This window comes from Antrostomus carolinensis, unplaced genomic scaffold, assembly GCF_000700745.2.
Source record: "Antrostomus carolinensis isolate BGI_N321 unplaced genomic scaffold, ASM70074v2 scaffold28404, whole genome shotgun sequence".
Lineage (NCBI taxonomy): Eukaryota > Metazoa > Chordata > Aves > Caprimulgiformes > Caprimulgidae > Antrostomus > Antrostomus carolinensis.
The window spans coordinates 5,656-19,724 of NW_010309179.1; the positions used below are offsets into that span (position 1 = coordinate 5,656).

The 14,069-nt window shown below is 39.3% G+C and overlaps 1 protein-coding gene across 1 annotated transcript in view; it reads right to left on the reverse strand.

Moving 5' to 3' along the window:
* Positions 1 to 1,338: 1,338 nt before the first annotated feature.
* SVIL (supervillin) overlaps positions 1,339 to 14,069 on the reverse strand; it is a 68,596-nt gene continuing 55,865 nt past the window's right edge. The window contains exons 29-37 of the mRNA XM_029084506.1: positions 12,041 to 12,197; positions 10,733 to 10,838; positions 9,706 to 9,913; positions 8,903 to 9,036; positions 8,070 to 8,225; positions 7,618 to 7,761; positions 3,355 to 3,476; positions 2,411 to 2,566; positions 1,339 to 2,283 (exon numbers count right to left, since the gene is read on the reverse strand). Coding sequence (XP_028940339.1) covers positions 2,197 to 2,283; positions 2,411 to 2,566; positions 3,355 to 3,476; positions 7,618 to 7,761; positions 8,070 to 8,225; positions 8,903 to 9,036; positions 9,706 to 9,913; positions 10,733 to 10,838; positions 12,041 to 12,197 — 1,270 coding nt within the window. The 3' untranslated portion in view covers positions 1,339 to 2,196. The remainder of the gene's footprint in view (positions 2,284 to 2,410; positions 2,567 to 3,354; positions 3,477 to 7,617; positions 7,762 to 8,069; positions 8,226 to 8,902; positions 9,037 to 9,705; positions 9,914 to 10,732; positions 10,839 to 12,040; positions 12,198 to 14,069) is intronic.

Sequence of the window (14,069 nt, forward strand, 5' to 3'; positions counted from 1 at the left end):
TAAAAGCAGTTCAAGATAATTTTAATAGCCCTTTACAATTTCCAACCATAAATGGCGTCCCCGCAGTGGAGAGGTACAGAAAATTAAAGCATAACCCACTGTTCTGTCTGAGGCCTTACACTGACCTGCTTTCTGTTATCAGCTTCACATTTGACAAAGGCATTTTGATAAGTAACAAGTATATTAAGGACAATAAAAATATTTTATTCTCTGTAAAACCCTGAAACTTTCCTAGGCAACATTAAGAGGAAAGCACTTAAGTAGGAAGTTGGGTTCTCTGTCCTAGTTCCTGGAAATGAGACACAAGGTATCAAATTGGGTAAAAATTCTGATAACTCAAGAGAGCTGACAGCACTGAATTAGTTTTGCTGCCTGCAGGTCCCCTTGCCAGCTTGTCTTTTAGCTGAGATTCTAAAAGCTTTAAAGGTGGGTTCATGTTGCCCTTCAGCAGCATTTGGAGGACTGATGGTGTTTTCAAAAAACAAAAGCAAATGATACTACCCTGCCAGAGGGAAAAACAAGGTCAATCATGCTATGCAAATCATCTCTCTGTTGGAGAGAAAAATCAAAACAGAGGAACCTGCTACCCCCACAGTACAGATTGAACATGAATAAACAACTTAATTCCTGCCTGATTTTATGACCAGAGAGGATGAAAGAGGAGAATATATGGGTGCAAAAATAATTAGATGAATACAGCAGTGACTTTGGAAGCCTCTCAGTGCTTGAAAAATAAACTTGTCGATATAAAACCCTGCATTTTCAAACTAAGAGTGTCCCCCATACAGAAGACATAGCTGAGGACCTCTGAGGAACTATCAGACATCTAAACATCTTGCTTTTTGCTGGTCCTGTCTTTGAATACTGTTGCTATGCTTTTCTTGGGTTATTTCTTTCCAGTTCTTGACAAAAACCATTCATGAAAGGAAATACAGCACTGCTGAAAATTCACCTGTAATATCTCAAGTCAGGTGAAAAGTACTTGGTGCTTACTGAAAGAATAGACACGATGCCACACATTTTCAGTTCAAGTTTTACTCTCAATTGCACAAAGGTTGAAAAGATTTTTTCAAAGTTTGAAAATCAGCATAATAATTTTGGTTTCATGTATAAAACAGGGCAACCCAAAGGGTACAGAAGTTGTGCGACTGCTCCATGTTCAGCATTTAACCTCACTTTATCTCATACATTGATTTTTTTTTCTACATTCTTCTCAAATTTATTCCTCTGTACAACACCTGCAGATATCTAAGGTTAAAATATTTTGCTAAAATACCATGTTATGGAAGATTACAATGACTTAGTACAGATTATAGTACAAAATAATGGCAAGTCAGAGCATTGCTAAGAGTTTATTCATAAGCTTTTACTTTCAGTTCTTATATCACAAAAACATGTTTAATGTTTACAACAAGTATTAGAAACTGAGATGTTTTTATTTCTACTGTTATAAAAGTAACATAGGAGACTGTTCTAAGCCATCTTCAAAATGCAGACCAATCTTTTTTTTTTTGTATATAAACTGTACACAAAAAACAAGGCACTATACATTTTTGGATAATAAAGTATAAAGGTTGATTCGCATAGTTTCTCAAGAAATCCATGCTATAAATACAAACGCTTTGTTCAGTTTAGCACCTGAAGCAGCACTGAGAACAATTCATTACCTATTGCTAAGAGAAACTTTTCAGAATGCATGAGAGATATATACTGGTGGTACAGCTAATTCAGTACAAGCAACTGCCATCCAGCTACTTTTCTGTAGTTTTGACATGAAAGTCTTGAAAGTGAATATATATTGCATTGTTAAATACATACTTGTTCTATGTGTTTATATAAATATAAATTCTTTGTAATCCACAAACTAACAAAATAACACTTTACAAAGAGAACTTCTTCAAAAACAAAAATGGCAAGTATTGGATATAGCCAGAGGACACCTGCTGCAGTAGCTTAAGAAACTACTGTTTGAGTGCATAGCAGAGCAGAGCTTAAACATGTTACTTTTAAGAGTCAAAACTGAATTCCATGTCCAGAGAGTTCTCTTGGCCTTTGATATTACACACTTCCAGATAGGTAGTCGCTAATAACTTCAGATTATTTCTATTTATTTTGTAAATGTGGGGTACAATTCTTTGAAAGGGCATAGCAAGTGAAAAAAGACATCCCTTTAGTGCTCACTCCAATAAACACAACTTAGAAAAGTCCTTTTGCCTTCTTCAGATTAACCTGCTTCCAAGATGGCAGTGCATTGTACTCCTCTCTCGTCATCTCTAACGCAACCTGCATTTAAAACGAGAGGATGCACCATTAGTAAAAACACATGTAAGTAGCAAACCTGTCAAATGACTTCATAGAGCATAGTTAGACACACATGCAGAGAGTAACAGTGCACCCATTCCCTCCTTACCTCAAAGTCCTCATCTGAAAGATAAATTTCAAGCTTCAGTGGGTCAACTCCCTCAGGCAGAGGTCTAGCTAAGAGATCTGCTAGTGGATACACTGTTTTACACAGCTTGGCCAGCACATCCTCTACAAGGATTATCTGATTAGACACATCAGCATCCTGCAGGGAGAAAATGTAGAACAGGATCACAATGCTGAAACCACCAACTGCTCCCACTGCAGTCTGCGGGCGGCATGGAATCAACCTGCACTGCCTGGCCCATAGGCATCCAGGTCCGCACCAGGCAAACAGCCCTGCCCTACAACAACTTCACAGTTGAAAACCAGGTCTGCACGTAGCAGGAGGACATCTTGCACTTTCCAAATGTCAGTTTATGGCTGAAGGCAGGATTTTCCACTTAGGATGGCTGCAGAAGACTTAGAAAGCAGAAAATGTCATTTGCCTTGAAATGACCATTCAGTGAAGGCTTTTAAAGCAGTCACATGAAATTCCGCTGCGACACCACTTCCCAGGTGGGGAAATCAATGCAGAGCTGCTGGAGCCAGCTGATCCTTTGCAGGGCATTTTGCTCCCCTGCACTTCAACCCTGGAGGACAGACCAGAACTGCATGTTGCTGTCTGTTTCACGCAACTGAAACACTTTCTCTACTAAACTCTAGCACATCTCTTTGTAAGAGATGATTCAGATAACAGTTTCCCCCTGTTTTTAACAAAAAAGAATTTGAGATTTTACATTAAAAAAAAACCAACCAGGAATGCTTCTGATATCTACACTCCCAGTCAGGATTTAGCTATGTTATTTTTTTCCTGTGCAGGCTCCTGAACTGTACTTTGTAAGTTCATCCTCTGGATTTTGGTGCTTGACAGCACAAACAAGCAATGTTACCTGACAACACAAGACACAATTACTAGCAGGAGGAAACAGTCTGTGTAATGAAAAGATTTACCATTTCTGTGATCTCTGCGATGTCTTCCCTGTGTTCCCAGCTTGGGAACATATTAGTGGAGGTCAGAGGCTCTAGGCCAGCATGAATTAAATAGGATTTTGGTGGCTTCTTTACATTTTTTCCTAAAATCAGTAAAAATATAAGAAAAAAAGAGAGAATGAAAATGGTACCATATTTTACAATGTCATCTACTATGCAAAGCTACCTTGTTAGCATGTTTAATTGAGTATTTCCAGAAAAGCTGAAGCAATTTAAGGCAGGAGGAAAAAATTTCACGAGATTTTTTTTCCAATATTCTTAAATCTGCCTTTTTACTGTATCTGACCACAAAGATCAAACCATGTATGCTGAAAATCCCCCGCAGTTACTTCCTAACTCAATGTATTTCTTATCTTACAAAAACAGTGTTAGAATACAGTAAGCAAAGTGTGATGGTCTAAAATTAACCAAATTTAGATAAATGAAACCTTCTGGCATGCACAGTGAAAGTGTCCTGCCAGTAGCAAATAAATCTGAAGCCTGGAGGCTTAAGTGAGAATGTTTAAACTGTCCTTGGCTTGGGATATGGAAGTCTAACACAAAATTTTGCTATTAAAAATTCAAAGGAATGGGATCTGCAAGTTAACAGAGGTATTGCAATAGCTGGATGGTAATTATCGATGACTTTGAAAGACAGTCCCGCTTCTTTAAAATATGTATATGTGCACAGGATACAGGACATGGACATAACCCTGCTTAGGAGTGATGCTGTGAAGTCATTATATCAAGTACTGGTGAAAGAGACCTTATTGGTGGAATGATTTTATTCTCCAAGGGTTCAAAAGCACTGATAAATGCCAATTATTATTGGAAAGAGGTAGACAGGCAGTCAGGGACTAGGAGGAGCTATAATTCAAAATAATATTGTACCTTCATCTTACTTGGATTCAAACAACTCTGTCTAATCAAATCTTTCTTCCAGATAGCAAACAGAAAAGCTGAAGATGCTGTAAAGTCCAAAATCAGATGAAACTAACAGAGCAACATGACACCACCTCACTTCAGAGGACTGTAGCTTCCCTAAAAACAGCTTCTTGCAAAATTCTCTTATTCCCTACATTCAATCTCAGAGCATCTTTAATGCACTAATTATTTCCTCCAGAGTATGTAAATCTATTACAGAACTCCCTGTTTTTTTGCTGCAGTCCCTACCTGCACTTTATGCTTGTGGGCTGTCAGGCAGGAGGGTCTAAAAGAATACAGCCACCCTCCCCGTGGCCGAGGAGCACCCCAGAGAACTTGTGCTGAATGCAAACAGAGAGCCTGGCTGGACATGGTGGTTCCATTAGGTTTGCAAAACCTGAACATTACAAGTTTGGCTTTACATTAGATTTTGGGAGCAATCTGATTAGAGAGAACATGTTCACATGAAATGGAATACTAGAGGTAAAAGCTCTGTGGAGTAGTCTAAGAAAGTATTAGAATGTGAATGCTTGAACTATACAATTTAGACAGGAGATTTATCACTGGAATACTTGATTTTAAGCCTTCTCTTCCACATACTTTCACTGTGGTTTATTTGCTCATTCTATTATGAATGATTCAACAAGCACTTAAAAACTTTGCATTTAAAAAGTATATGTGAATCTGCTCTAGTTGCACTGCTCCATTCTCAGTTATTCAACCAAGAGATAAAAGGAGAGTGGTGTTTGCTAACATTCCAGTAGAGGTAAGAAGATTTTATATGTAAGTGGAGAAACATTTTAATTGCATGAACTCTGACCTCAGCACAAGCAGATCTCCTCACTAAGGATCACTGAAGGGCAAACCAGATTCTTCCCTCTCCTAGCAGTCTGCAGCTCACCTCTCCAGACTGCTGATTTAGCAGCTAAAACCACAGGAAAACCTTCAAGACATTTTGACAAGTTAATTAAGATTTATGCGCAAGGAGAACTGCTTGGTATATTCAAGGGGTATCTAGAGTTGCTAATCAATCTCTTTCATATCATCACATAGTTAAACACTGCAAGACAGGAAAAAATAAAAAAAAAAGGCGAAGGAGAAAAAAGGGACATAGATGAGGAAAGAAATGGAGAGAGAAAAACAAGATAAAAGTGTTTTAATACTTCTGATCACTCAGCTATATTCTGGTAGTCAAAATAATTGCAGCAGCATTGGTATCTCCTGAAATTCAATTTCTCCATCTTGGTAAGTAAGAACACATAAGAATTAGTCAGCCCTGACAGCTTGATGCAATGAAATTTTGAAGTGATTGACAGAATCCCAGATCATGAAAGTGAAAGACCACCAGAACAGCATAGCTTGAACAGTAAAAAACTGCTAAAGAAGTTCACATCAGCTTTAGCATAGAAATAGCACAAGTAGAATTGGTCTTTAACCAATCCACACAGCCCAAAGCTCTTGAGAGCCACCCCATGGCAATGAGGATAAAGCCACAACTGCTGCAAAGTCATGGCCAGTGATAAGAGGAGTGAGCACCCAGCAAAAAAACTCATCTTATAATACACATGCTAAACTTCAGACCCATCAGGAGTCACTGAAGAGCCATCTACTGTGCATCAAACTCAGATACAGCAAATTCAATCCATTGCAGAAGGTATTAATCCCTTTTCCCATCATCAAATGTGGTGAAGTTCAAGAAATCTGGAAACGTACCCAAACCTCAGCATGTGTATCTGATTCCACCTCTGCTGGGGCCAGAAAACATGATTTTCATTAGCAAAAGATTACAGCACTTCGTCAGGAACATTGAGACCAGGATCTCACTTCCATCTCTCTCACTAGCCTGCTGAGCAATTCTGGGCACTCCATTGCCTAAGGCCCTGTTCCTCTATGCTGACATTCACTTCTGCTGTGATGCACATGGTATGAAATGATTTCAAAGAAATGTACTTTATCACTCCTTTTGACTTGCAAATCTGGGGCTGGAGGTGCTGGAGAACAAGTAACTGGTCTCTTCTCTAGGAATCCAGCAGTCACTGCCAAACACTCTTCCAATTACTGCCCTGTCTTTAGCACCCCATTCCTAAAGAAATGCTACTGTTTGGCAGTGGACACCAGAAGATGACCCAGGTAGAGCAATAATGCACTCCAATAAATCTCAGTGTCTCCAGTACTGGCTTTCAGCTGTCTCCTGCCAGGTGTTACCACCTCCCCTCAATGACAGAAGACAACTGATGAGAAACACAACACTGACTCCTACTCCTCTTCGACCTGCAGATTGGGAAGGACAGACTGGTTTATCCTCATATGAGTGGAATTCAACAAGGGTATTGCTTTCCCTCTTCAAATATACAAAAGGGAAAAGATAACATACACCACCAGCTGTGTCACAAGTTGTACAGTTTATTTACTACAGAAGAAATCAGTGGCATCATGAGGTCTGAAGGTCTCTAAGTGACCAGGCTTTCCTTGCAAGAGGGCATAGTTTGCACCAGTTAAGCACTACTGACTTATTTCCAGTGGGAAATTGTTCTGAACTAACAGAACATGGCCATTACTTAGGTCCTCTTTCCTGGATGGCGACCCCACACCATTCTTTATTCATCCTCCATCAGAAGATGCAAGGTCTGTTCCCAGCCTCACATAATTTTAGATGAAGCGAGAGGAAAGCATTACAGTGTCTCAAGGAAACCCTACTAGTGCAGAAAATAATCTGGTCAGTGTACTCTTACATGATCATCAATTGCAGCTCGAATCACAGCACACTGAGCGTCAATAACTATGTCTTGTAGAAGTGAGCACAGAGCCTAAGCTCTGTGCTCCAGCATTTCCAATGACCATCTGCTTCTGTGTGAGACTTGTTCTCAATCTTCAAAGTCTTTCCATCTCCCCTGCTAAATCAAAACCCAGTTACATCAGCAAACAGTATCTTCATTCAGTCTTTTGATACACAGAAGCTGATGAAATCTAAGAGGAGCTAGACAGAAAGCATTCAGGTTTAAGAGGCTGTGTTCCCAGAAGTCACTTTTAGGGATCTAATGTCTGAAGTATTCTCCCACATTGGGGACACAGAAGAGAAATTAAGCCTTAAGAGAAATAAGAGAAACTAAGCGAATTGAGCCAGCAGAGGATCTTGGCAATTTGGGAACAATGCTATTACTACATAAATGGTTTGCTAAGAGTGGAGAATGTATCTTCAAATACACTGATGTTTATCAATGTCATCGGGGAAGCACCTGAGTACCAAGTACCTTTCAGCTCAGGTCAGTGAGGCATGGAAAGGTATGACACACAAAACAGCCAGGCACAGCAATCCGTTACCTTTGCAGTACTGGAGCACTGTCTCCATGGCGCATTTCCTGTCTGTAGCCCACCTGATTCGAGCTGATCCGGCGATTTTGTTTTCCACAGGCCACCAGCCTTGCCACAGGTACACTTCATGGTGATTGTCAACAAGGAACAGTGCTATGCAGCCAAAAAATAACAAAGCCATCATCAGTCACTAACTACTTCTCGGAATCCCCTAAACTCAGATTCTCTGATATAAACAATGTATTGTTATATCAGGCTTTTGGGATACATGTATGTTTGATTAGTTCTCAGCATCTTTATCACAGAAAAATCACTGTTATTGCTTAATGCTGTATAAGCATCACACGTACACATTCTCCTTTGACAAATCAAGTTAGAAAAGATTACAGTTACTGAATCACTGCCCAATGCAGGATATAATTATCTGTTTTCTTGTTACTTAAGTATTTTAAAACATATACCTGGCTGTGGGGCAGTGTAAAGATCCTCTTGCAAGAATGGCATGGAATTGATGACAGCAGGGTCTCTTGAAGGGTAAACATATTCGGTGGCTGAGAATTCTCCTGATGAACTACTGAGGCTGAACAGGCGGGGGGTGAAATTAAACTTTCCGGGATCTTTAAAGAGCAAAAATGAAGAAGATTAAAATAGAAAATTCCAGAGATGAATGTAAAAAATAAAAATAAAAAAATCAACTTTTAGTGCAACTGTAAATTCTGTAATTTTTGAAAAATAAAGAAAGATGACCAGATGTCTTGGGGGACTAGCAACAGCTGTGAAGAACTTGAGCTAAAAGGCTGGCTGCCATTGGTTTTAATCTGATCCTGGCTATTTACTATCAGCCATTTCATAACTGGCTGTTTTGCAGCTTAGGCGAAGCTAACTCCTTTCAGAGTTTACTTTTTAGCTGACAAATTTTCCACTTGGTAAATCAATCCCCCTGCTACCTTTGTTGGCAGTTTCAAAGCACAGACTGGACAAGAATGCATGCACAACCGCCCCCTCATCCCTTCAGAAGAGAAGGAAAATATGTTGTTAACAGCGTTAACTGTTGCTCTGTGCTGCATGAATACAGAGAGGCTGCAGAAGGGGAAGAGAACAAAATGAAACACTTCGTTTTCCAGCACTTTCTTTCTAGAACAGTATTACTTAACTCGGTAGATTTTTGGCAGCATTTCTCTGAAGGGATGATCTCAGCTACCAATAAGTTCTTAATAAGCTTTACATTAAATGTTACAATACTATAGAGCAGTAAAGTAAAATGTGAGTGCCAAATCCAGGAATGCAGGTCTACCTTGCAACATGCAATCATAGGCCTTTCGATCTCTCCTTCCTAATGCGTCCCAGAATCCCAAGGGCTCTGACCCTTCATCACATTCATGAATCGTCACCTTGCTGCTGCTGTGCAGTCCTGCCTCCAGTGGACATCTACAAAACACAAAGAAAGAGAGTGAACCCAACTTTCCCACCCCAAACATAGCTAACACAAACCTGCTGACCACTCATGTTACTGGAACCCAGAATCATCCCATAGGCTTGTTGCACACTTCATGTCCACATAGGCTTTTTGAAAATAATGAGAAAAATTATCAATAAACAAGATATGGAATTTCAGCAACCGTTCTGATAGCGTTTCTGATCACACACCCAGAGGGGAGGGAGATGCTTGCATGAGCTTGCAATAGGGATTCTCATTGCCCGCACTGGTAACTACTGCTGTCCTCACATGCTTTCCCAAATTCATTTTCTCTTTCTTATTCATAAGGCTTGATTCTAATCCTCCTATCAACTGGGATTTAGTTTGCTATTCAAATATTGAGCATCTCCCTCCAAATGGAAAGAGACTTTTTGCAATTGTAAATAGTACAGTAGGAAGAATAAGTCCATTTGACCTTAACTGAAAGTGATTACAGAACATGAGTTTTCCCTACTCCACCAAATCAACTACCCATCATTCCTCCTCCTTACCAAGCATGCACATGCTGCAGCTGTACTGAGAGGACAGCTTTATTTTTTTCAACTTTTCTTTGAGGCAGACTATGTTAAGTAAATTCGTAGCCTGTATAAACATCTCCAAAATATAGGTCAGACACTCACTGTTCTTTTATTTTATTGGCTGCTGTTCTTCCTACATCCTTGGTGTGAGATTGTGCTTTGCAGCCATGCCACAGGTAGATAAGAGCTTTGTTTATATTGAGGACAATCATGGATGTCCGGGAACGCAGGCTGCTGCAGTGACATGCTACTTCAAGTAAGTTTCCTTCATTGGGAACTTCTCCTCGCACGCAATATAGCCTCCAGTCACCTGGAGCAGACAGGAACAGTGCAGCAGTATTATACAGTCACATGGGATTGAAAATTCAAGATCTCTGCTCCGGAACAGCTGTTCTCATACAGGATGAATTTCACATATTGCATGCCTATATTGTCACAGAATAAACTAGCTAAGCATTGAGGCTGGCTAACACCACTTGAGAAACTCTGTTGCAGAGAAGATGCCTTATGAAACCTTGCTACAAGAGTACAAGTGTTAGGAGCTGAAGAGCTTAACAGAGCAGAAGAATCAAGTTTCTACTCTGTTTCATACAGGGCAAAAAGGGAAACAAATACAGTCGTCCTTCTATTCATCTCCTCTTCCCCCATGCACCTTAGACACAGGAGGTCATACTCAGATGCGAACTGGAACGTTCCCAAGCTACGCCTGCACTGAAATTCTCCTCCCTCAACTGCAGCATTCAAGGAATATGTTGCAAATAGTAATTAATAAGTAACAAAAGCTTAGAGTTCTCCTTGGAGCAAGAGAACTGCTCATAAAACTACTCTTTTGCCCAGAGTATGTAGAAAAGAACCTATTTTAAAACAAGCAGGCACTTTGCTTAATTAAAAAAACAACTAGAACTATTTATATGCATATCAATACAATAAAGTCAGCTTGCTCTAGGGTAACAAAATCCATTCTAAGCTCAAAGAAGAAAAACTACCTTGAAACAAAGCATGGCAAAGCTGTTTCATGGGTTTCATTTCTCTTTTCTACAGAGTATGGTAGTTGAGACTGAATTCAAAGCCCTTCACAATAGGTAAAAAAGGATTTGGGGGTAGAAGCTCCTAACTAACAGTAATTTACTTTGTGCATTTTCTTCTTCCTCTTCCCTTCTTCCAGCATGCACAATCATCCCTCCTTGGAAGCACTGCAGGAAGCATGGTGGTTCTTTCCCTTGAAGCACTTGTACCTAGAAATTGAAAGCACCATTCTTCATTAAAAAAAAAAAAAGAAGCAAGTATATAAACTCAGGAAAACTAGTCTCTATGGATTATTAAAAAATATGCAGTTATGGCCACCCATGAAGATGGCTTTCCTTGTACTTTACAACTGCTGACTGTTGTTTAAATTATCATATATATCAGCATGCAATGGATTTCATATGTGACCTGCGTATTAAAAGAAACCTCTGGTTGGAATCTAACAATCAAGAGTTTCAGAAGATAAGGAATACCAAATGAACTTTAATTTAATTTAGTTTAAACTAACCATTATTTGAAGTCTTTACAGCACTGGGCCATCTTGCCAGATATTCTTTGAAACTATTATAAGATACTGTAGGAACTTAACGTAGGTTCACAATTTGCTGTAAACTGGTTTATGTGAGAACATGCATGTTCTCTGCTCATTAAACATTGCATTTTGATTATGAAACTGATCTAGTCAGTTGTTAAATCAGCTATGTTGCACAGCATCCTGCACTTGGGGTCAAGCGTATTTGTGTATCTCCTCTATGACCTCCTGTCTTAATGGTCACATCTACACTGCTGTTAAACTAATTACAACATTATCAAGGTACAGAAACCAACTTTATTCCTTCCTTCTTGTGTGCTGGTAACAGTCGAGCCACAGCAAAGCCTAACTTCTCCTAAAGAAAAAGCAAGCTAGCCTGTCCTCTGAGCTTCAAACTAACTGCATCTGCAGTTGCTATCATCTCTGCAAAACAAGGCAATCTACTCTGTAATTGCAGAGTAAACAAATTGAAAATTTCAAATGTATTTTCATGCCTTGGCCTCACAGAAAGTGCTTCTTTTGTTCTCAGTGCTAGGAAGACAGTCTTGTTATCTGAGCATGTATGGAAGGGAAGGCAAAAATTTGTTTAACTGTGCTTCACCTATTCCTGCAGGGAGAGGAGGGAAGATGTTCTTCAACCATTCTCAGAAACATCATCTTGATGAGTGGGATTTGGGAATGACAATCCATAAAGGAGCTTATGTGTCTCTGGAAGTTGGAATAAAGCCAAAAGTAATTTTGAGGCCTGGCTATTTGTACTGGCAAGACGATCTTTACAGAAAGAGAGGAGGCAAAAAAGGTTGCCTGCTTTTACTGTTAGTGGCTACTTGGGCAGGCAAGGCTTACCAGGACTGCCAGCTAGATCTGCAGAAAGCTCACCTGTGCTCCTCTCTCTTCATCAAGTTCCACTGTCATCAGTGCTGATGTTCCTTTCTCACTCACTGTGGAGTGCCTTCCTTGCCAAAAGAAATACACACATTTCTCTTTTCCAACAGCTCTTACTTGTTGCTCTCCTTTTTGCCTGCTTCCAACTGCAAAACAGAAAGCACATGCTGAAGAAAGGACTCTGGCTATAGGTTTAAACAGCACAGTTTAATGTCATCTGCCAGCTCAGCACTATCCCATCCAGAACAGGAATGATAAAATGTCCAATTGGAGGAACATTAGGTCTCCAAGCTAGTACGTCCCCATGCAAAGTTGGCATTGTCTCATCAGGTGGATGTAAGCCCACATGCAGAGATGCCTGTGTTGTCCAGAGAAAGAGATGTAGAAAGAACTGGTATTATCTGGAGAGAAATAACTGACATCACTTGAGCCAATTTGCATGTGAAAAGGTATGTCCAGTTATGTTACCAGAGCACACTATGGCTCATTTTCCACATTACACACTGTTCTTTGGCAGCAGGAGGGTAGCTGGCTGCTGAGTGATACTGGAAACAGCTACAGGCATAAAAGAAAAGTTTTTCTTGGTAAAGTGATATTAGAAAGGAAAACTACAGAACAAAAGAACACCAAAGCAGTATTTTGCAGTCTTATAAAAAAGTTAGGATTAGGTAGGCTTTAGTTATTTATTTTAAAAAATTAGCTCAGTATTCCATGTTGGTCTGGAAAGGGGGTTAGCAGCAATTTTTTTTTTTCTTTTTTTTTTTTAAATAAAGGATTGGTATTTAGTTGTTATGATAAGCAAATAATGTTTACAGCAAGTGAAGTTCAACAGTACAACCAGTTATGGAATATTTTACTCTTTCCAGTGAATACTGAATAAACAGATAAAATTAAATCAAAGATTTTTAAAAAACCCCAAGAGCTTTAAACCAGATTTAAAAAAAAAAAATAAAAACTAACTTCTGCCTTGATTTCAGCAGTGCTGAGCAGCATCCAACTGAAATACTTCAGAGAAACCATCCTTTTTTTTTTTCAAGTTGAGAATACTCAAACCACTAGCCACTTCTAAAATTTATGGTTTTTACTCTTAGCTGTACATTCAGCCTGTAAAAGTACTGCCTCTTACATAAAAATTTATTCTGTTTTGGAGTGATGTAATATATTTTCATCCATTTGGATTAGGAGTCTGTTTACAGTTCAGAATTACTGTTACCCACTTCTCCCAAGACTTAAAAGCTTTTGTATTTTTCTTGGGTTTGCCAGTATCTGAAATCAACGATCCTGAATAAGATCTACCTACATTTTTTTGGCTAAAAGCCTGAAGCTATTATAGCTGTTATACTGCTTTCAACCAATTTTAATATTTTCCTATTTGGAAGAATAATTTTTAGACTATTTCTATTTTACTTACCACAAAAACCTCCTATTCTTAGTTTAGTGCCAGCAGGGAGAGTTCCAAGGCGCATACCGACCTGACTGATTCTCAACATTTACTTGCTGTTCTCAGGCTCTTTGTCAGAACACTGCTGAAGTTTTCCACTTGAGACTGAAACCCATAGCAAAGAGTTTCCAGAAAAAGCAAAAAGCACAGCAAGGGCAATGAGTTGGCAAGGGCTTTTCCTGGCATTGTTACTGTTTCCCATCACCCAGCAAAGGCTTTCCTTGTGGCTAAGCCTACCTCTCTTGCAAGACATTCAGACCACTGTCAGTGGTTATTTTGGTGTTAAAACTGTGAGCACAATTCTGGCTTAATGAACTATCCTGTGAACACATACAACACCACTGTTGGGTAAAAGCAGAGATGGACAGTATTACATTTGATGTATGAAAAATAACTACAGCTTTTTTTTTTTTAATGCTTTCTTTTAAACAAAATAAGGAAATAAACTTTATTTCTTAATGGCCTAGGAAGGCTAAATTAGCATTTCTAACCTTTAAAACAGCTTCACATCCAAGGAAGTCTAGGGTCTGGATCGCACCACTAACAGCAGCAGTTTTAGCTGCACTTCTCCATATTTCAGCA